We start from the raw sequence: 23,249 nt of genomic DNA, 5'->3' as shown, positions 1-23,249 counted from the left end.
GCGCATTGTAATGTAAAGTATTCTTATAATATAAATTTGAACATCTAATTCAGTGAATAATAATTCAAAAATAGAAAAAATAACATTCAACAATACCATAACATTCAAAAACTTGAAAATAAATAAAAAGTGCAGTAAATAGTATCAAATAATATTCTACTATTCAGAAACTTGTTTTTATTTTTTTCTGTTTGAACATTCTCCTCGATTTATCCGTGCAAATCAGCATTTATTGATTTTCTATTATCACTGCATAATAGCAAAGTAGGATAACTAAGTATAAAAAAAATAAATGATTTATCGCATTCAAGTTTGTGTATAACAATACGTAAAGATTATAATTAAGTAAACGGCCAGAGTCTTTTAATTAACTAATGAATTTGCAGATATATCTAATAGAGATATTTATGTCTCTTGTATTTACATCGCATTACTTTCCAGTGCCTTTTGTTTTTGGTTATTTTTCCTGAAGACAAATTAACAAACATCGTAGTATATGATCACAAAAATCAATTAACAAACATGTTAGAAAAAATCCTACAAAAATAACGATGAAAGTACTTATTTAAATCCTATGTCTTCATACAAAACAAATAGAAAATAAAACAAAATTCAAGATATGTTACTAAGCTCTTACAATTGAATATCAACATGCCTTTTTAAAAAATATATATATATTGAAAGAAAATGTACCTGATAATCAAGAGGAGTGGAAACCCAAAATCGATACTTTAATATGCCAACCGCTTGCACTGGAAATACCCAACCATGAATTTGATGCTTGAAATCAATATATTAGAGGCTATATGTAGTGTAGACATAGGAAATAAGAATTGATAAGAATACAAAGAAATATTGATAAGAACATTAAAAGTATGTTTATCTTAATTTAAGTTGCTTAAAGTACGTAACTTTGGGTAGAAAATAAGAATCCTATAATATTAAGAATTCTTATAGGAAATAAAACCATAATCGTCCAAATAACTTTGGATAGGAAATAAGACCTTTTATGTGATCCGTACTATGCACGTATATAAACCTGTACGTAATAAATTTACAAACGCGTTATCAAGATAGATTTTACTGATCTTAAAAGACCACCTCCACTATATCGAGTCATTTAAGTGCATGGACTCCTATGATGTGGGTCCACACACGAAATACTCCCCATCATCTGGGCAGAGATGTATTGTGATTAAGGAATTATTAGCAGAAATATATTTAAAAAAAAGACGGCGCGGAGAACACTACGGACGGAGGCCTTTCTCTTGGATTGGAGGCCACTACGAACGGAGGGTAGGGTAGGGGCCTTCGGGGTGCAAAATTTCAACAAATATCTAATGTTTTATCTCATCTTTCTTTAGCTATGATAATGGGATTTTATTTCTTTGGTTGATGACACTCCATTTTCTTTATGGACTTTTCCAGAATTTTTCAATCAGATGAAGTGTAATTTCTCTTTGTACATCAATTATGCATGGGGACTGTGAGTCTTGTAAAAACTTTCTCGGGCTAACTTTCTTTAATTTTCATGTCTAGATTGTTTGTATGCTGTTCTATATATGGGTAGATTATCTTAAAATAAAAAGGATCTATGATGAAGCTGTTAAAAAAAAAAGAATAGGACACTATAAAAAAAGATATTATCATTTATTCCTATATATCTAATAGAGGAAATTTATGTCTCTTTTATTTATATCGCATTACTTTCCAGTTCCTTTTTTGGGTAGGAAATAAGAATCATATAATATTAAGAATTTTTATAGGAAATAAGAATTGATATATATCCAAACAAAAAAGGAGCAAGCCACGTAGGAAACTACTTGCCGTCTCGTTAAGCCACGTAAGAAAGAGAAAATATGAAGGGATAAGTATGAGAATACGACTTTATTATATATATATATGATTGGCTTATAATTGGTCGAAATTCAAATTGTTCTAATCCCCACGCCTCTTCGCCTCTTCCCTCTTTATGTTGGCTGGGCCTTTTTTATACACCTAAGAATTATGATCATTTACCATGTTAGACTTTCAAGAGATATGCTGTATATTTATATTTATTTGTTTGGAAACAAAAAGTTCTTGGGGTTGAGCTCTAATGGCTAGGTTGGGAGATGAGATTTGAATATAAAAGAAAAGCGTGAAAGAGAAAGATAGGTATTTTTCATGTTTAAAAGTTTTAATGAAATAAAAAATAAAAGAATTTGGCTGATTTGGGATGAGGAAGAGACTCGCTACAGTTAAAAAAAAATTTCCATCCCCAATCAGGCAGAAAACAAAGAAACGATATGGAAAGGCTACAAAAATTTTTTAAATTGTCCATTATATTCATAAAAACTGTTGAATGGAATATTTATTGATCAATGTGTTCAAAATCATTTTCTTTCTTTCATAAATTTTCAAATAACATTAAAATCTATTCTCTTCTTTTCTTATGCTTTATTTTCTCTCATAACTTAACCTCTCTCTTCTTTTCTTTTCTATCCTCAACTCCCAAACTAGCTGTGAAGGTTTACTTGCCGACTTTTTCCACTAAACAAGTCGAAATATCCAAATACGTTGCACAAAATGGGGGACCGATCGCCTGTGGGGAAAAAAAAAAAAGAAAAGAAAAATCGTGGTGGACCAGTCATGTGTACTCTCTCGAGCTAGGTATAGAGTGGTGTTTTCTAATTATTGAACTTTTCAGGGATCGGAGTGCAAATAGTGGCTCGTATTCTATCTAGCAGTACTTGGCTTGGTGCTCTTTATAAATTGCCCACGGAACAAGCTACCACACTCGAATATTTTTTACTAATAACGTTTGGCTGAACTTGCTGCTCCAATCGTCTTTTTAATCTTCTATTCTTCCAAACTTCAATGCTCTTCCGCATTAACAGCAAACCCGTTTGGTGGTGTTGTTTGCGAGCCGCGAGGGTGTTTGGCCAGCTCCAAGCAAGAATCATCACCGGAGAAGAAGTGCCACTGTTGGACTGTTTGATTATCAGCGATTTTCTGCTACTGTAAGTTTCCATGGATTAATCTTCTTGGGTTGAGAATATCAGCTTCTAGATGGATTAGATATGTAAGCATTTGCTGAAATAAAGGAATGGAGCCCTAATGGTAAAACTTCTTCGCTCTAAAATCTATCCCATCTATTATGTTCAGTGCTTTTGATGTTCGTGCAAGAATTTGCATTTCTGTTTAGATTAAACTTCAGATTGCTTTCCAGTTTTTCTGATTATTTTCTAGTGGACGTCGCTGGCCAAGAACTCGTGTAACTTGAAGGAATGCTTGAATACAATTTATTCTCTTGGCTATTACCAATTTTTGACTTAACAGTTAACACCACCCCCCCCCCCCCCCAACCCCAAAACAAAAAAAACAAAAGGGGATACATTTTTAGCTTCCTAAATTGCTGCTTTCTTCAATTTAATCTCGTGCATATATGTTGCTAGTATATTTATCTAATTGAGTTTTATGTGTTGTCCATTAGTTTGCGAATTGAAGGGGATGCTGATGGTAAGAATACCGTGAGACGGGTCCTGAGATCCAGATGAAATGCCGTCCACTTTACGCAATGGAAAGAGAATAAAGATTATAAAGGGGAGGAAGGAAAACTCCATAGAAATGTTCCAAAAGAGCAGCTTTTCTGTTTATCCAATTTTTTTTTTTAGAAAATAAACTAAGTAGCAAACACCGAAACAGTGATGACCGCTGACCAGCGACCAATTCATACTTTATCCAATCCCCACGTTAAGCGTAAGATAATACTAAAAAGCTTCCTGCATTTGTTTAAGGGGGAGGAATGGGACTGGATAGACCTTGCAATTATGCCCAAAATCCAATAATCCATCGAACTCACCTACTAATTTGAGAGGTTGGGTTGAGTAAATTGTATATTGAATTAATTTTGGGTTACGTAATAAAAATTCATACATATTTTGGACGATTTGGGTATTTGTGTTGGGTATCCATTACCCAACTTAAATTAAAAAAATAAATAAACAAATTAAACACAAAATGCACGATCACGCACGCTGGAGTTGATCTATTAAGTCAACGACTTTCCTAATATGTAAGGCCTCACAGATCGTATGATCAGGTGTAATCCCAGTGCACGATAACTTGCCTAAATTTTGACCATCCAAACAAGATCATATCCGCAAGTCGGCTTTTAGCAAGCGGGAATCTCATGTGACTAAATTCTTGTAACGGGTCGATGGGAAGCAATCAAATGACTATTAAATGTTGGTGTTTGTGAGTTGTAAGCACTGGGAACATAAGATCAAAACGGTTTCCAATTGCTACACAATACAAATCCAATGGCAGCTCAAGGTGAGATACACGCGCCTTAATGTGTGCATTGTTTAAATGTTTTTAATTTTTTCATTTTACAACGGCTCAATGTGTTATCATGCATCATTCTTTTGTGTTTATATCGGGATTTTCCTAACTATCATAGTGTTACATTGATAATTTTATACTTTCCCAAGATTTCCTTTTTCACTCGTCTTCGCTTTTTTAACAAGTCCATTTCGTCAAACAAACGCACGGACATACATGTTCACGTTTCATGTTTCGTGTGTCCACTGTCCAAGATATTCTCCTGTCCAATAATTGCTCTTCCAAATACTTGAATAGTTTATCTCCAGATTTAAAACAGCAAAATTTGGGAAAATGCTGCTTCCCTGTACTTCAGTTATCTAAACGTTTTCCAAAGCCACGGTTTACATCAGTGAGATTTATTGATGGGATGCTTGGAATCTAATAGAATTTTCTGTACTCTTTTGTCTGTTGAAGGTAATGCTGAGGCTCAAGATGGCAAAGGGTTCCTTACTGGCTTTTGGGATCGCATTGTTCTGCTTCTGTGCAGCCATGAAAGCAGAAGCAGAGTACTTGTCTTATAAGGATCCCAAACAGCCCATAAATACTAGAATTAAGGATTTATTGAGCAGGATGACCTTAGAGGAGAAAATTGGCCAAATGGCACAGATAGATCGTAGTGTTGCATCCAGAGAGATCATGAAAAAGTACTACATTGGTATGCATCAATAATCTGCACTTTGAAAAAAACTGATTTTTGCAGTTAATTAGAAGCGCTCGTTATGTGTTGTCGTTTTTCTTTTTTTTTTTTTTGGGATTAAAATGTTAGTTATTTGCAGGGAGTGTACTGAGTGGCGGAGGGAGTGTTCCAGCTAAGCAGGGTTCGCCGGAGACATGGGTGGACATGGTAAACGATTTCCAAAAGGGTTCATTGTCTACGCGTCTTGGGATACCAATGATTTATGGGATTGACGCTGTTCACGGCCACAACACTGTCTACAAGGCTACCGTTTTTCCTCATAATATTGGTCTTGGAGCCACTAGGTAAGTTTGTACGTGGTAGATTATCGGTATATGGATCTTTCCAGCTATTCTAACAACCTCCCCAATATTGGCTTATGAATTAGAAAGTTTTGCCCTTTTGCTGTGATTAAGTTTCTAGATGACGATGATTAATCCACATCTCCTTTGATTACTACCATTTTTTATGAGGCTAGTATAATTTGGTCAGTACTCCAAAACGCACTCTTGTATTGTAGTAGCTGAAGTCCACCATTTTGTTTGTTGTTTTATGAAAAAGCTGCAGATGAAGTTCTTGTCTAGGGGGGAAGGACGGGGAGGGATTTAGCAGGAATACGGCTCTTTTTGGCATAATTTGATATCTATCTTTTCAATATTGAATCCTTAATTGAATGTGGCAATTAAACTCTTTGAGTTACCGGCTTGAGCAGGGACCCTGCACTGGTGAAGAAGATTGGAGCTGCAACTGCCCTTGAAGTGAGGGCTACAGGCATTCAATATGCTTTTGCACCTTGCGTTGCGGTAATTTAACTCTTTCTATGAACCATAAATTGTTATGCAGCTCAGAGTACATTGAACAATCAAAATAAGTCTGTGATTAGGTCTGCGGAGATCCCAGATGGGGCCGGTGTTATGAAAGCTATAGTGAAGATCCCAAAATTGTGAGAGCAATGACTGAGATTATCCCGGGATTACAAGGAGAAATCCCTTCCAATGGCCGCTTAGGGGTTCCTTATCTTGCTGGCCAGTACGTATTGCAAATTCCTCTTATTCCATCATTTTCTTGATTCATTCATAAAGTAATGAACAACGATGTCTTTCTTTCTGAAGCACATATAAATCCTGGATCCAGTGTGAAAAGCACTAGTAATATATCATATACTTCAATTAGCTGCCCTTTTGTGGATAATTGGAAATATCCTTCATCTTATTCAAGCTATTCAAGTCGTGTTGGACGATCTAAATCAACTTGAACGCGAGCAGTGCGGTTTCACCTCATTGGGGGTCCAGCCTTTATTGTCCTTACCGGGCTAAAACTTTTTTAAGCGTTCAAAGTCAACATTCACCATCCTTATAATTCAAGATTTGGGTGCTAAAATCTTCTTGTTCCAAGGGGATGAAAGAGACATATTGATGGAAGATTGCACGCTAGTATTCATGGGAAAGCAACATCAGTTGGATGTTAGCTTTTACATTTTTTTTTTGTCAAGAACTGATGTGGATCGGATTGATTGAACTTTAAAACAGGGGTAACAAAGAACATCAACTAGTAAATAAGATATCTAACCAAATGCCCACAAAAAGGTTAGAAAGTGCAATTGACCGTTCAAAGCTTCAAAACTTGGACTTGGGAGGTTGTTTAGCTTTACCCGGTATCAATTAGAAGATACATGAAAATTACTCCATTCGATAGCAAGGGAAACAATATTCAGAAGAACAAAACAAGGATCACCATTTTGCTCAAGATGTGGAGATAATATGGAAACAGTGGAACACATTCTGTTCCACTGTTCTCAGGCTCAGAAGGTATGGAAGCTTGCTCCAGTACAATGGGACGGCATCCAGAACCAAACAGGATGTTTTAAGCAGTGGTGGGCAGCATTAGCTCAAGCCAGAAGTAGGAACGAAGGAAAGCAGCATATAGCCTTGACTGCTAACATACTTTGGCAATTATGGAAGGATAGGAATGAATTAGAATTTGAAGGAAAGGAGAGAGAAGGAATAAGAATTGTGCAAAAGGCCAGCACAGAGTGGATGGAGTTTGAGGAAGCTGGTAAAGGAAAGGAAGTTAGAAGTACATCAGAAACAGAAGCAGCAAATGCAAGACTAGGGGAGGAAGGAATGGAGGAAAGAGAGCTGGTGGAACTTCAGATTGCTACAAAGAATCAGCAGAGGGCCATAAGTTGGAATTGGCATCGTGGCCAAGCAAACTGGAGGGAGAATCAGAGCTGAATGGGCGTTAGTGGACAGAAGCTCACTAATGGATATTCAAGATAAAGCTGTAGCAGTGAGGCTGGCACTAATGAAAGCAAGACAGCTGAATTGGCAAAGGATCAAAGTCATAAATGTTAACAAACATCTTGTTGCCTTGCTAAAAAATGGGAAAGGAGACAATCCAAACATTGTCATGTTGGTGGAAGACATACATGCATTAGCTAATCTGTTTCAAATGTGCTTTTTTGAAGTTGGAAATTCTAGTAATATGACTCTATGTAATCGCATTAGCCATTATGCTCTAAGCATATTTACAGATGAGGAGAGAACTTTTGTCTCTCCTTAAGTGTCATGGTACACTTTGTATAGTTGATTGAACTGTTGCTCAAATAATGTAAAGTTTGGTTATTTATAAAATTTCATCTATTGTTTCCGGAAAAAAAAAGATCTAAATTTTGTATATTTTTTAAAAATATTATTCTAGGAATAGACAATAAATTCCCAGAAAATGTATACCCTGCACCTTCGGAGTTTGCATTCTTGATTAATCTTTTTTTTTTTTGGCAGAAAGAACATTGCTGCATGTGCTAAGCACTTTGTTGGTGATGGAGGAACGACTGAAGGCATCAATGGGAATAATACAGTGATCAGCAGGCATGGTTTGCTTAGCATCCATATGGCCGGCTATTATAATGCAATTATCAAGGGTGTATCAACTGTCATGATCTCCTATTCAAGCTGGAATGGAATAAAGATGCATACTAATCGTGAAATGATCACTGGTTTTCTTAAGAACACGCTGAGATTTCGGGTAAACTAATCTGTTTCGAAAGTAAAAAGTACTCCTTCCTGCTTCCAGTTCCACATTCGACATCTTCAATCAAGCACAGGATTAATTAAGTTCTGAATTATTATTCAGGGATTTGTCATCTCAGATTGGCAAGGCATTGACAGTATTACCTCTCCTCCTCATGCAAATTACACATACTCAATTGTCACTGGTGTCAACGCCGGAATTGACATGGTCAGTCTGATTTGCTTAACAAGCTTATAATATTAATCTACTCTGCTAAATGCGGAAGGACTTGTGTTATTTTCCGGATGTTGCAGATCATGATTCCATTAAACTATACAGAATTCATTGATGGTCTAACCTTCCTGGTTAAGAACAATTTTGTTCCAATGAGCCGAATTGATGATGCAGTGAAGAGGATTTTGAGGGTGAAGTTCACGATGGGCATCTTTGAGCACCCATTGGCCGACTATAGCATGACCCAATACGTTGGTTTGCAGGTAAGTGGGTGTCGATTTACAAAGAACGGATTGAATAGAAAAGATGAAAGAGAAGTTGAGATCACTTGGCCCTGGGTTTAAACACTTTTTTAACGTTAACAGGAGCACAGAGACCTGGCAAGAGAAGCAGTGAGGAAATCTCTTGTGCTGTTGAAGAATGGCGAATCCGCAGCCAAGCCATTGCTACCCCTCCCCAAGAAAGCGAAACGCATTCTAGTTGCAGGAACCCACGCTGATAATATTGGTAACCAATGTGGTGGGTGGACAATTGAGTGGCAAGGCCTCAGCGGCAACATCACAAAAGGTTCTTTGGTTATCATTTTAGCTGATAGCCCGCTTCATCCTTCTCTTCAGTGGCAGTGATGGCATTTATTCGTACTGGTAACTGACTCCAACTTGTTCTTTTCTGGTAAACAGGTACCACAATCCTGACTGGTATAAGAAATGCAGTTGATCCAACAACAGAAGTTGTGTACAGCGAAAAACCTGATGCAGAATTCGTCAAGTCCAACAAGTTCTCCTATGCGGTTGTTGTGGTGGGAGAGCCACCATATGCTGAATCATACGGGGACAGCTTAAACTTGACAATTCCTGAACCAGGCCCTAGCACCATTACTAACGTTTGTGGGTATGTGAAATGCGTTGTAGTTCTGATCACCGGCCGGCCTGTCGTTATTCAGCCATACGTGAATCGAATTGATGCACTTGTAGCTGCTTGGCTTCCGGGAACTGAAGGCCAAGGGGTTGCTGATGTTTTGTTTGGTGACTATGGTTTCACGGGCAAGCTTCCTCATACATGGTTCAAGACGGTTGATCAACTGCCCATGAATGTCGGGGACAGACATTATGACCCGTTGTACCCATTTGGATATGGCCTGAGCACAGAAGCTAAGAAGGGCAATTGAAACCCCGAGTGAGAAAATTTTCTGATTCAAACATATTTTTGGTGGAAAATGAAAAATAACAGGCTACTAGTTGATGAAATTGGTGCCAGTGATGTGAAGTGTACTTTCATTCTAGTATAGTTTTACTAATTTGCTTTTAAGGTGGAAAGCTTTTTTAGCTAAGCATCATCCAATGCCCACCCAAGCTTTAAAACCTGTAGTGCTGAATCAGATATAAATCGGAGAAACCATTGTGGAAGAAATCATCATGTTACTTATGCACCAACACAAAAAAAAAATCTCATGACGTGAGTAACATTAATTAATGGGACAATTGTGCCAAAGGAAAAAAAGAAAAGGAAAATTTCAAGGTGGCCTTATTTTTTTTATTTTTTTTTTTTAAAGAAAAGAAAAGAACCGGTGGGTTTATGTACACGTCAGTGTTGCGGCTGGCGGGTTGAGTTTACACTTCAATGTGGGTCGTGGGCTCGGACATAATGGGCTTGGGCCGGCCACTCGTGAGTGGATGGCACCTACTCTTGCAAGGTCTCTGGTAGCCGATAAGCTAAGAGATGCTAGTTCATCTGCGATCTTCAATCTTCACTAGTAGAGATGGAAATCTAATGTGTTTGGATTGCATTTTCCATGATTTTTCATGGAAAATTACTGTAGCGATTTGATGTATGTGAGGAAAAAAGATAATAGGAAAATGTGATCACGGAAAACGACGTAATAGGGAAATGTGATCATGGAAATCCAGTCAGCCATAACTCATCTAGGCTGACAAAATCTCTACCCCATTATCGGCTAAAAATGGTACCAAGTCCACCAATGCAAGCAACCACATTTTTTTATTTTTGTTGGGTCAATTGATATTATCTCACTCCTTTATATGTCACTTGTAGGTTTGTGTGTTTGTATATATATATGAAACTAAGCAAATAACTAGCAGCTCTTTATCGAACATTTGTGGTATTAATATTTTAAAAATATTAACTAAATTAAGTAAGATTAAGTCATTCTTGAAAATTTTTCAAATTGCACAGAAATGATTATTGTGTTCGAATGATGGTACTGATACACTAAAATAAAAAATTACCATCACTAAGATTTACTTGTTGGTTGAGTCAGGAACTTTATTCGGGAGATAATAACATTAGTTTATACTAACAATATGTTGGTTTATAAATTTTTAGTACAACTAAATATTTGCTCTAAATACACAATTTTTTTTTTTGAAAAATGCTGCAACTTGTTATTTATTATTTGCAGTAGTTATCAAATTATCTAATAGTATGAAATTACATACTATTAATTAAAATTGTGCATAAGATTTCAAGACATAAATTCTAGCTATATAGTAGGTGGATAATGTGTATAACGTAAAGCTATTAAAAGAAAATGTGTATAACGGATCTTCTGTCCCACACCCTGTGCCACTCTCTGTCCCACTTTTTATTATATTGTTATTTCTTCTTCTTAAACATCATGTTTTAATTTTTTTTTGTTTACTTAAGATCCAATAACTATTAATTGAGTAATACACAAAATTTACCAAACTCAAAAAATCAAAATGCATAAAAAATGAGATTTTTGTGAATTTTCTGTTATATTTTTAATTTTCTATTATATATTAATTTTTTGAAACTGTTGTATTTATTTTTTTTACTTAGTTATTGAATTTTAAGGAAACAAAAAAGAATTAAAATATAATATTTATGAAGAAGAAATAATAATATAATAAAAAGTGGGACAGAGAGTGGCACAAGGTGTGAGACAGAAGATCTGTTGCGGATCAAATGTGCAATTGCAACCTAAGATCAACATTGGCTCCGCCCGAGTGCCGTAGTTATGCGCACTACGAAGTTTCTGATCGAATAGGCTCCGTTTGGATTAACTGTTTTTGGAGGTGTTTTTGAAAAACTTTACTGTAGCAGAGTTTTTAGAGTATATTTTGAAATATTTTTAGAAAATATTTTGAAATATTTTTTATTGGCACTTTATTATGAGATATTTGATAAAATTTTAAACTAATTTAAACTAATTTTTAGATTATTTTTCAGAGTACTTTGTTGTAACTTTTATTGTATTTGAAAAACTAATTTTTGAAAAACACTCAAAAAACAGGAGATCCAAACAAAAAATTGCACCCTGAGATACATTATTGGCTCCGCCCGAGTGCCGTTAGTTATGCGGACTACGATGTTTCTGATCGAATCACTATATGTACAAAATCTATTGGTTAACTTGTCAATTAAGATTTAAGAGAAGAGGCAAACTTGTAGTCGCCTTCCAGCGGCTAATTGATCAGAATATAGGTAAAAAAAAAAAACTGTCGGACAACTACGGATTTGACAGGGTGGGAGTATAAATCTATGGGTGCCGGGCTGTGTCAGCCCGGCACCTGACACCCCAATTTTAAAAAAAAAAAAAAATTTTAAAAATTGGCAGCCCGGCACCTGACAGAATTTTGTGTCATTGAGTTATCAGGTGCCGGGCTCTGTCAGCCCGGCACCTGACAGATTCTCCTTTTTTTTTTTTTTTTTTTAAAGCTGTGCACCAGGCAGCTTTTTAAAGCCATGCGCCCCTCGTCCATGCAATTTCCTGTCTTCTGATTGTATTGCTAAGACCCGCCAGAGCTTTTGTATTTAACCATTTCACCATGTCACGCTATGCATTTTTCTTTCTTTTTTTCGTCCTTTTTTCTTTTTATATTGCACAATACATTTATATTTATAAAATTATAGTGAACATTTAAAAGTTACATAATAATTCTAACAAAATGAATGGGATATTTTGTTTGAAAAACCTTTTCTTAGTTTAACATCCTATAAGAGTAATTAGTGATTTTGCACAAATCTATTTTCATCTTTTTCTTACGTTTCAACTTTGAAATGAAAATTAATTAACTTAAAAGACTAAAAGATTTAGTACTTCAGGTCGACCTAGCTTTTTATTAAGTTTTTTATATAAATATTTATGTATATTTATAATATACATTTATATTATGTATAATATATAATATAATACAATACATTTATAATATATTTATACATTTATATTAATATACATAATAATATTTTTACATTTATACATAATATTAATACATGTATACATTTATATTAATTATACTAATACATTTCTACATAAATTAATATATATTTATAATATATTAATTTATACATTTATATAATATTCATTTATAATTTATACATTTTTAATAATATACACTTATACATTTAAATATACATTTATATTATGTATTATATATAATATAATACATTTATACATTTATATTAATATACATAATATTAATTTTGTATTTATACATAATATCAATACATATATACATTTATATTAATTATATAAATACATTTCTACATAATATTAATATATATTTATAATATATCAATTTATACATTTATAATATTCATTTATAATTTATACATTTATAATAATATACACTTATAATTTATAATATATTTATAATATTCATTTATAATTTATAATTTATAATAATATACACTTATACATTTATAAATATATTTAGATTTTGTATTATATATAATATAATACATTTATATATTTTTATATGAATATATAAATATTTATTTATAAATATCTATAAATGTATTATAAATGCATAAATGCATATTTATATAAAAATATAAAATTTATAATTTATAATTTATAATTTATACATTTATATAATATTCATTTATAATTTATACATTTATAATAATATACATCTACACATTTGTAAATATAAATGTATTATAAATGCATAAATGTATATTTATATAAAAATATAAAAATTATAATATTCTAAAAATACTCAAAAATATGTTTCAAAAATACCTCTAAAAATAATCCAAAAAAATCTATAGTAAAAGTTTTTCATATAGTTTTTGAAAAACAATCCCAAAAACAACTAATCCAAACGGACTTGTTTTTCATATTCAAAATGCTATAATTGTGTTTTTTAAAAACAAACCCAAAAACAGCTAATCCAAACGGAACCGTTGTTAGAAGCTAAAGTGAAAAATGATATATATTCTAAGGAAATTAATTATGATTAACGCCTATTTCTTATGCTCAATTTGTAACAGGTCCAAATCATCAAAAGTAGCATCCTCCAGCCTGATCATCAAGATTAAAAAATTTCACTTTAAAATTGCTCCTAAATACTTAATAAATGCTTTTGATACTTTTTCATTGGTATTATTTTTTCATTGTCCAAAAGTTGAGCCCCTTTTCAAAAAGTTACTTGACTCTCGCGGATGTTAAAAGTTGCCTTGAACCATTCATATTTCTCCCTTGCCGCCCAATGCTGTTCTTTCCCCTGTGGGTTCACCAAAAAACCCTTAGTGGTGAATTTTGTTTCAACCCTAGCAATTCTAGCGGAAATGTTGGAGTCACGTACGCTAAGAATTGAAAGAGTGAATTTTGCTGACCGGTATTTTTTTTTTTTTTTTGGTTTTTAAGAAAAGTTCGGTGGCAAAGAATCTCAGCCCGGCACCTGACACACATTCTTTGGCAGGTGCCGGGCACCATGGGGATTTAAAAAAAAAAAAAAAGTCAGTTTGTGTCAGGTGCCGGGCTGTCTCAGCCCGGCACCCATAGATTTATACATGTCCCGTGTCAGATCCGTAAGTGTCTGAATTTTTTTTTTTCCAACCAATAATCTAAGGAATTAGCCCCTTCCAGCGGGCGATACACTTGTGCGGATGGACCAGTGGGCCACGGTTTATCTGGCTCTTTACTAGGACAAAGGACAGGTCCTACCTATAATTAGAGCTGTTAATCGAACCGGGTAGCTCGCGAGCCGAGCTCGACCCGGCTCGATAAGAGCTCGACTCGGCTCGTTTACAGAGAGAAACGAGCCGAGCTCGAGCTCTACTCAATACTCGTTTATTAAACGAGCCGAGCACAGCTCGGCTCGTTGAAGCTCGTGAGGCTCGAAGGGTAGGGGTATTGTCGTCATTTCATCGTATATGTGGTACTAAACCTAAGTCATCTCCCGTCTGTACTCTGTAGCCCTAATTTTTCTTTCCTCTTTTACTCTAACCTTTTCCCGCATAGCAGCCATGAGCCGTCACCCTCCATTCTCAGTCACACACCGCACGCCGCACACACCCTCCATTCTCACCGCCAGGCGCCATCCCTAACCTCCCCTGATTCCTCTTTCTGTCAACTCTTTTCCAGTTCCACACCCGCAGCCGCACCCTCCATTCTCACCACCGTCACCGACTCACCATACGGAGCAGCCGCACCCTCCTTCTCGTGACTCCATGAGCAGCACCATACGGAGCCACCTCGGTAGAGCCAGGGGCTATGCACGGAGCACTGGGATGCATCACCCCAGAAGTCCTTGAGAAATATCTTAAAGTGGACTTTAAGGAGCCAGTGTGGTTCAAAGCCGGAGCACAGATCTTCTCAGAAGGTGGGCTTGACTACTTGGGAAACCCCAACCTTGTCCATGCTTAGAGCATTCTGGCAGTGCTCGGCTTCCAAGTTGTTCTCATGGGTCTTGTTGAAGGATATAGAATCAATGGTCTTGAAGGCGTCGAAGAGGGCAATGATCTCTACGGTGGCCACTACTTTGATTCTCTTGGTCTAGCCGATGACCCTGTTACCTTTGCTGAGCTTAAGGTGAAGGAAATCAAGAAGTGAAGGAAATCAAGAATGGAAGGCTTGCAATGTTCTCCATGTTCGGCTTCTTTGTCCAAGCTATTGTCACTGGCAAATGCCCTCTTGAAAATCTCTTGGACCATCTTGACAACCCAGTTGCTAACAATGCCTGGTCTATGCCACCAAGTTTGTCCCCGGATCGTAAAGTTTTCTTGCTTTGTCTGGACTAAAATTTGTGAATGGAAACTTTTTTATTAATTTATATTTATTTTGCCCAAGTATATAAAGCAATTGAGCTCATGTACCGTCACGGATCCGCGATAGATAATCTGTTTTGGACATTTTGGTCACTGATGTGTTGTGGAAATGTTGAATTGGAGATGATAAATCAGGGAAAGTTTATCTTCTTTTGTTAGGCTAAATACGAGTGTGGCAGGACCTGATGTGGTGTCTCCCGTAAACGAGCTCGAGCTCGAGCTTCGAGCTCGATGAGCTCGCTCGATCTCAAACTCGAGTTCGAGCCCGAGCTCGAATTTTCTACCAATATATCGAGTCGATCTCGAGCGCCTTGTGAAGCTCGAATTACTAATCGAGCGAGCTCGAGCTAGCTCGATTAGAGGTTCGAGTCGAGCTCGATTGTCCTATGCTCGAGCTCGACTCGGCTCGTTTAACAGCTCTACCTATAATTGGTCAAAATTCAAATTGTTCTCAACCCCACGCCTCTTCCCTCTTTATGTTGGTTGGGGGTTTTTTATACACCTAAGAATAATGATCATTTACCATGTTAAGACTTTCAAGAGATATGATATATATTTATATTTATTTGTTTGGAAACAAAAAGTTCTTGGGGTTGAGCTCTGATGCCTAGTTTGGCAGATGAGATTTGAGCAAAAAAGAAAAGAAGGAAAGAGAAATATAGGTATTTTTCATGTTTGAAAGTTTTAATGAAATATAAAAAAAGAATTCGACTGACTTGGGAGGAAGAAGATACTTGTTACGGTTAAAAAAAAGTTTCCATCCCAAATCAGGCAAAAAGCAAAGGAAAGCTATGAAAAGGCTAATTTTTTTTTAAAAAAAATTGTCCAATCTATCCTTAAAAACTCATTGAATGGAATATTTATTGATCAATGTGTCTAAAATCATTTCCTTTCTTTTATAAACTTTCAAATAACAGTAAAATCTCTTATTTTCTTTTCTTATGCTATATTTTCTCTCATAACTTAGTCTTGTTTGGATTGCCATTTTTCGTCGGAAAATTACGTCATTTTCCGTGATTACATTTCCCTATTACCTTTTTTTCTCACATATATCAAATCGCTACAGTAATTTGCAATCCAAACATAACCTTAACCTTTCTCTTCTTTTCTTTTCTATCCTCAACTCTCAAACTAGCGGTGAAGGTTTACTTGCTGACTTTTTCCACTAAACAAGTCGAAATATCCAAAAACGTTGCACAAAATGGGGGACCGATCGCCTGTGGAGGAAAAAAATAAAGGGATAATTGCAGAAACCTCCTCTGAGATTTTTGACATTTGCACTGACCTCCCCTCTAGGTTTAGAAATTGCATTTACCTCCCTTGAACAGTAACAATTCATTGCAGAAACCTCTCTGACAGCTTGATGTCCCATTAAAAAATTATTTGTAGAAGTGAGATAAAACATTTCTTCCAATTTTGCCCTCATCTTGCTTGACAATTATTATTTGCTTGACAATTGCTTAACTAATTATGTAATTAGTTAATAGTTAAGCTAATTAACTATTAACTAATTATCTAATTAACTATTAACTAATTATCTAATTAATTAATTAACTAATTAACTAATTTCTATTTATCTAATTTACTAATTAACTAATTATCTAATTAACTAAAGTTGTTGTCTGTCTGAAACTAACAAACTATTTGCATGTTAAACTAATTAATTGCTTAACTAATTAACAAACTAACTGATTAACAGACTATTTGCATGTTAAACTATATGCAGTACGCATTACCTATTTAAAGTATCGGCTCTTTATGGATATTTTACTTTCAAACATTTAATTTATGATAAAAACATCAATGTTTGTAAGTAAAATTCAAAAAGTGTTACAGTAAAATTCAAATTAGTTAATTAGATAATTAATTAATTAGATAATTAGTTAAGCAGTTAATTAGTTAATTAGTTTAACATGCAAATAGTTTATTAGTTTCGGATAGACAACAGCTTTAGTTAATTAGATAATTAGACAATTAGTTAATTAGATAAACAAAAATTAGTTAATTAGTTAATTAAGTAAGTAGATAATTAGTTAATCAGTTAATTAGTTTAACATGCAAATAGTTTGTTAGTTTCGGACAGACAACAGCTTTAGTTAATTAGATAATTATTTAATTAGTTAATTAGATAAATATAAATTAGTTAATTAGTTAATTAATTAATTAATTAATTAGTTAATTAGTTAATAGTTAATTAGTTTAACTATGTAGAAATAGTTTGATTAGTTAATAACTATTAACAATTAGATAATTAGTTATTAGTTTAACTATGAAGAAATAGTTTGATTAGTTAATTAGATAATTAGTTAATTAGTTAATTAATTTAACTATGCAGAAATAGTTTGATTAGTTTAATTTGTTTAACAAATTAAACGTTGGTTTTGATGAAAGTACTCAAACTTTTCATCTGGTAAAGTCAAATCCAATAGGGGTACTCTAGTAATTTCACACACTTTTACCTTTTAAATTAGTTCCAACTTTTTCTAGGGGAGGTTAATGCAATTTCAAAATTGATAGGGGAGGTCAGTGCAAATGTCAGAAATCTCAGGGGAGGTTTCTGCAATTATCCCAAAAAGAAAAGAAAAGAAAAGAAAATTCGTGGGGGACCAGTCATGTGTACTGACTGTACTCTACTGTCTCGAGCTAGGCAAAGAGTGTTCTAATTATTGAACTTTTCAGGGATCGGAGTGCAAATAGTGCGCCGTATTCTTTATGTCTTGCAGTGCCTGGTTTGGTGCTGTTTATAAATTGCCCACGGAACAAGCTACTGCACTCGAATATTTTTTTACTAAAAACGTTTGGCTGAACTTGCTGCTCTAATCGTCTTTTTAATTTTCTATTCTTCCAAACTTCAATGCTCTTCCGCATTAACAGCAAACCCGTTTGGTGGTGTTGTTTGCGAGGGTGTTTGGCCAGCTGCAAGCAAGAATCATCACTGGAGAAGAAGTGCCACTGTTGGACTGTTTGATTATCAGCTCTTTTCTGCTACTGTAAGTTTCCATGGATTAATCTTCTTGCGTTAACAATATAAGCTTCTAGTTGGATTAGATATGTAAGCATTTGCTGCAATAAAGGAATGAAGCCCAAATGGTAAAACTTCTTCGCTCTAAAATTTATCCCTTCTATTATGTTCAGTGCTTTTGATGTTCGTGCAAGAATTTGCGTTTCTGTTTAGATTAAACTTCAGAATGCTTTCCAGTTTTTCTGATTATTTTCTAGTGGACGTCGCTGGCCAAGAACTCGTGTAACTTGAAGGAATGCTTGAATACAATCACTGTGCACGTTCTTTTATTCTCTTGGCTATTACCAATTTTTTGACTTAACCGCCCCCCCTCTCACCCACCCACCCACACACACACTCACACAAAATCAAAAACAAAAGGGGATACATTTTTAGCTTCCTAAATTGCTGCTTTCTTAAATTTAATCTCGTGCATATATGTTGCTGGTATATTTATCTAATTGAGTTTTATGTGTCGTCCATTAGTTTGCGAAGTGAAGGGGATGCTGATGGTAAGAATGGGAAGGAGTCATTTCTTTATGGTGGGGATTTTGGTCCTGTGCTGCTGGACAGTGAAGACAAAAGCAGAGTACATGAGATATAAAGATCCTAAACAGCCAGTAGACGTGAGAGTTAAGGATTTAATGAGCAGGATGACCCTAGAGGAAAAGATTGGTCAAATGTCCCAAATTGAGCGCGTTGTTGCATCAGCTGAAGTCGTGAGATACTACTATATTGGTATAAACATCACACACTTTTGTTATACCTACTCTTTGATAGAGTATCACTTAATGATGATTTGTGAAACTGTGAGGTCTGCTCAAGTATTTGATTAGTTATAAACAAATCATATAGATTTTGATTTTCTTGAGCAGGTAGTGTGTTCAATGGTGGGGAAACTCTTTTACCTAACAGGGCTACTCCTGAGACCTGGATGGACATGGTGAACGAATTCCAGAAGGGTGCTTTATCAACACGTCTTGGCATACCTATCATATATGGGATCGATGCAATTCACGGAAACAATGGTGTCTATGGAGCCACAGTTTTTCCTCATAATATTGGTCTTGGAGCAGCTAGGCAAGTCCTATGTCAATTTTCTGAAATAAGTTGCTTTCTGAAATTCAAAGTGAATCTGTTATTTATACCTTTCTCTAGTCAAGTCCTATGTCAATTTTCCAAACTTGCTGCAATGAGATGATAAAACAAAGAACAGAACCAACATAACAGTGGAATGAGAAAATTCCAAAACTACTTTTGCAAGCAATAAAGAAAAAGGTTTTTTGCAAGACATTTTGTGCAAAACCAGTTTACATTTTGGCCTTCCAGAACCCTGGAAAACATAGCTGTTCAAATTGAAGATCTAGTCTGCAACTTGGTCTTATAATATTTCTGGTCCTGTTGCTTAAAGCAAAAGGATTTTCTTCTCTCGGAAACGTGTTGTCATACTATCACTATTTTCCCATATTATGGATTAGGACACTTTGCTAGAAGATTAAGTATTATCAGCTGGTATGATGCTAAACTCTGCAATAATTGTATCAGGGATCCTTTACTAGTCAAGAAGATAGGAGCTGCAACTGCTCTTGAAGTTAGAGCTGCAGGCATACAGTACTCTTTTGCACCTTGCGTTGCTGTAATAAAATTATTCAAATGATCTTCTCTCCGAAATTACCTTTAAAATCTTGTAAGTCTGGTCATCTTTACTCAAAGTTTATTGCTTGTCAGGTCTGTCGAGATCCCAGATGGGGTCGCTGTTTTGAAAGCTATAGTGAAGATCCCCAAGTTGTTCAAGCAATGACTGATATTATTCTAGGATTACAAGGAGATGTTCCTCCTGATTCTCCTAAGGGTGTTCCCTACATTGCTGGACAGTAAGCTCTGTACAAACTAATTATTTCTTCTCAATCCTGGTGTGTGCAAAATACTGAACAAAGTCCTAAGTTGCTAATTCATCCCAACTTTTAGAATTTAGTGTCTAATATAGCAGGTTTTTTCAAAATGATAACCTTTAATTAATGTTGTGCATGGATCTTTGACTTGAACAATCTTTCCTTCTAGCTTTTAGTTAGACTGTGCATTCCATGGTACTGAAAGGGTTGCATCCTGTAATGTATGGTTCAACAACTTGTACCTTTCATGTCTCGCAACAAACAATGTCAATATCTTGCATTTCAGCTATCGAGGCCTGCCCATTTTCTATTATAGAATATGAAGAGCCATTCTCATGTTTTGTACTAGTTTTTATGTCTTGTACTCTCATTCTGGCAGTTATTTGATGAAATTAATAGATGTGTTTTCTTAGTTTTTGTAGGTCTATGACTTTCTCCATTTCACTGCAAATCTATTTGAAAATCTGCTAATGTCTAGAACTTTTCTCTATTTGGATTTTAAAACTTATTACAGAAGGACAAAGAACAAAGCAGACTTAAAGCAAAAATAAGAAGAATTGTGATTGCAGTCAAATATGAATGACATTACCTTGTTCCGTTTGACAACATAAGACAAAAATTGACAAGGTGGACTATTCGATGATGATATGAGCAAGAAAACTTCTTCAATCATCTTTACTTCAACTCATAGATGGTGCAATAAAGAGAACTTTGCCTAAAATTCTTTCATAGAAGGGTCAAAGCTTTAAGAGGCACTTATTGATGCTAAAGCATGTTTTTTTCTGTATCACATTGGTCTGATAAGCAAATTTCAAATTTCCTTGTGGTGGTTCTTCTTTTTTATGTTTCTTTTCTGAAAGGGAATTGCTTTTGGAATCTGGGGATTTAGCTGAGGGAGTTATTCTAAATTTCTTTGCTGAATTTTAAGTTGTAGCTTAAACAATATGCTCAACATAGAAAAGACACTGCTTTATTTCTTCCTTTTGAATGGATTATGCGCAGAAATAATGTTTTAGCATGCGCAAAGCATTATGTTGGCGATGGTGGAACCATCCGAGGCATCAATGAGTACAATACAGTGGCCAACTGGGATGACCTGCTACGTATCCATATGCCTGCCTACAATGATTCAATAATTAAGGGCGTATCAACTGTCATGATCTCATACTCTAGCTGGAATGGTGTAAAGATGCATGCTAATCGTGATCTTATTACTGGCTTTCTCAAAAATACCCTACATTTTGAGGTAAAGCTAATCTCTCAGTTGATTTCCATGAATTGATAAATACCATGTCTGAGACATATCTAGTGCAGTAAGTAATATGAGTTTCAAATGTTTGTGAATTATATTAGGGGTTTGTCATATCAGATTCTCAGGGTATTTACAAGATAACTTCACCAGAGCATGTAAACTCCACATATTCGATTTTAGTTGGTGTAAATGCAGGCATTGACATGGTTAGTTCATATTGTGCTCCAAAAGCAAATTATGGTCAGAAGCTAAGTCATGTTAGTCAATTTTACCATACTTATTTGATTGATGGTGAATTGCAGATGATGATTGCCTACAACTATACAGAATTCATTGATGGTCTTACCTATTTGGTGAACAACTCTTTCATTTCTATGAGCCGAATTGATGATGCTGTGCGGAGGATTCTAAGGGTGAAGTTCATGATGGGTCTATTTGAGTACCCATTTCCTGATTATAGCATGATTAAGTACCTTGGAAGTCAGGTAAGTTGAGATTTGAGAATATACTCAGGTCCCAGACTGCTGTCAATTCTGTAGGATTATTAGAGAAGATCATCAAGTTTTATGCATTTGAACTGTTGACTTGGACAGGAGCATAGGGAACTGGCTAGGGAAGCAGTGAGAAGATCTCTTGTTCTGCTAAAAAATGGTAGATTCGAAGATGAACCATTGCTACCCCTTCCCAAGCATGCATCGAGAATACTGGTCGCAGGCAGCCATGCCAATGACATTGGCAACCAGTGTGGAGGATGGACTATGTCGTGGCACGGGCAGAGTGGCAACACCACAATTGGTACATCAATTAGCAGTCAACTTCTAAATTTGTGCTCTTCATTTCTTATTCAGGCCCTCACCCCAAGCAAAATGGAACAAGGAAAAAGATCTTTACATTTTCCAATCGTTTATTTTCCTGCAGGTACGACCGTTCTTACCGCCATTAGAAACACCATCCACCCAAAAACAGAAGTTATCTTCGAGGAAAATCCTGGTTCTGCATTTGTCAAGTCCAGTAAATTCTCTTACGCCATTGTAGTGGTAGGAGAGGTACCATATTCAGAGACATATGGAGATAGTTTAAATTTGACAATTCCTGAACCAGGTCCAAGCACCATCAGAAATGTCTGTGGCTCTGTGAAATGTGTTGTTGTTCTCATCACTGGGCGCCCAGTTGTGATACAGCCATATCTTGATCAAATCGATGCACTTGTAGCAGCATGGCTTCCTGGCACTGAAGGCCAAGGGGTTGCTGATGTCTTATTTGGTGACTATGGTTTCTCAGGCAAGTTACCACGTACATGGTTCAAGACGGTTGATCAACTTCCAATGAACGTTGGAGATCCACATTATGACCCGTTGTTCCCATTTGGATTTGGCCTCACCACAAAACCTTCAGAGGCTCATTACTCCTACTGATAGACATTTTATTAGATTGCGTAATGCATTTCTTGATCTTCTGCATTTGCTGTGAGGACAAGCAATATCTTCGTCGAAAGAGAGAGGAAATCTTCGCGTCCTCAACAAAGTTGGAAGATAAAATGTGTAACAGCAAACTTTGGTTGAGGCCCAGGATTAATATGTGTAATTACATTGACGGACGGGACACATAGTTGATGTATTGAGTCCGAAATAAATAATGGCAGTCTCAAGTGAAATATTTTATAATGCTTTGAGGCATGTCTTTAGTTACATAATTTCGAGTCATCTACAGTAATTATGCTGTCACCGAATGCTTTTATGCATGTCTATAGTTACTCAATTGAGCCACATAATTTGGACA

At 35.5% G+C, this 23,249-nt stretch overlaps 2 protein-coding genes and 1 pseudogene across 5 annotated transcripts in view; all 3 read left to right on the top strand.

Moving 5' to 3' along the window:
• Positions 1-9,620, top strand: part of LOC113775763 (beta-glucosidase BoGH3B-like) — an 18,055-nt gene extending 8,435 nt beyond the window's left edge. Inside the window, exons 1-10 of one of the 2 annotated variants that reach the window (XM_027320767.1) lie at positions 4,052-4,317; positions 4,783-5,023; positions 5,145-5,349; positions 5,757-5,847; positions 5,928-6,073; positions 7,828-8,071; positions 8,180-8,284; positions 8,371-8,553; positions 8,656-8,857; positions 8,971-9,620. In XM_027320767.1, coding sequence (XP_027176568.1) covers positions 4,228-4,317; positions 4,783-5,023; positions 5,145-5,349; positions 5,757-5,847; positions 5,928-6,073; positions 7,828-8,071; positions 8,180-8,284; positions 8,371-8,553; positions 8,656-8,857; positions 8,971-9,458 — 1,995 coding nt within the window. In that variant the 5' untranslated portion in view covers positions 4,052-4,227 and the 3' untranslated portion in view covers positions 9,459-9,620. Of the gene's footprint in view, positions 1-4,051; positions 4,318-4,782; positions 5,024-5,144; positions 5,350-5,756; positions 5,848-5,927; positions 6,074-7,827; positions 8,072-8,179; positions 8,285-8,370; positions 8,554-8,655; positions 8,858-8,970 lie in introns of those variants that run through there. The other variant, XM_027320768.1, reaches the window with a different exon arrangement.
• Positions 2,797-23,249, top strand: LOC113775764 (beta-glucosidase BoGH3B-like). Of its 3 annotated transcripts, none has more exons than XM_027320770.1 (10): positions 2,797-3,002; positions 18,813-19,064; positions 19,202-19,406; positions 19,872-19,962; positions 20,055-20,200; positions 21,221-21,464; positions 21,572-21,676; positions 21,773-21,955; positions 22,064-22,265; positions 22,389-23,249. In XM_027320770.1, the coding sequence occupies exons 2-10, from the start codon at positions 18,830-18,832 to the stop codon at positions 22,883-22,885; spliced, it is 1,908 nt and encodes a 635-aa protein (XP_027176571.1). In that variant the 5' UTR covers positions 2,797-3,002; positions 18,813-18,829; the 3' UTR covers positions 22,886-23,249. The 3 variants fall into 3 exon arrangements, with proteins under 3 accessions (XP_027176571.1, XP_027176570.1, XP_027176572.1); XM_027320769.1 differs by lacking the exon at positions 2,797-3,002 and adding an exon at positions 18,102-18,315; XM_027320771.1 differs by lacking the exons at positions 2,797-3,002; positions 21,572-21,676 and adding an exon at positions 18,103-18,315.
• On the top strand, positions 14,721-15,336 carry LOC113775768 (annotated as a pseudogene).

Source organism: Coffea eugenioides, chromosome 6 (genome assembly GCF_003713205.1).
Source record: "Coffea eugenioides isolate CCC68of chromosome 6, Ceug_1.0, whole genome shotgun sequence".
Classification (NCBI taxonomy): Eukaryota; Viridiplantae; Streptophyta; class Magnoliopsida; order Gentianales; family Rubiaceae; genus Coffea; species Coffea eugenioides.
This window is presented reverse-complemented; position numbering and strand designations above follow the sequence as displayed.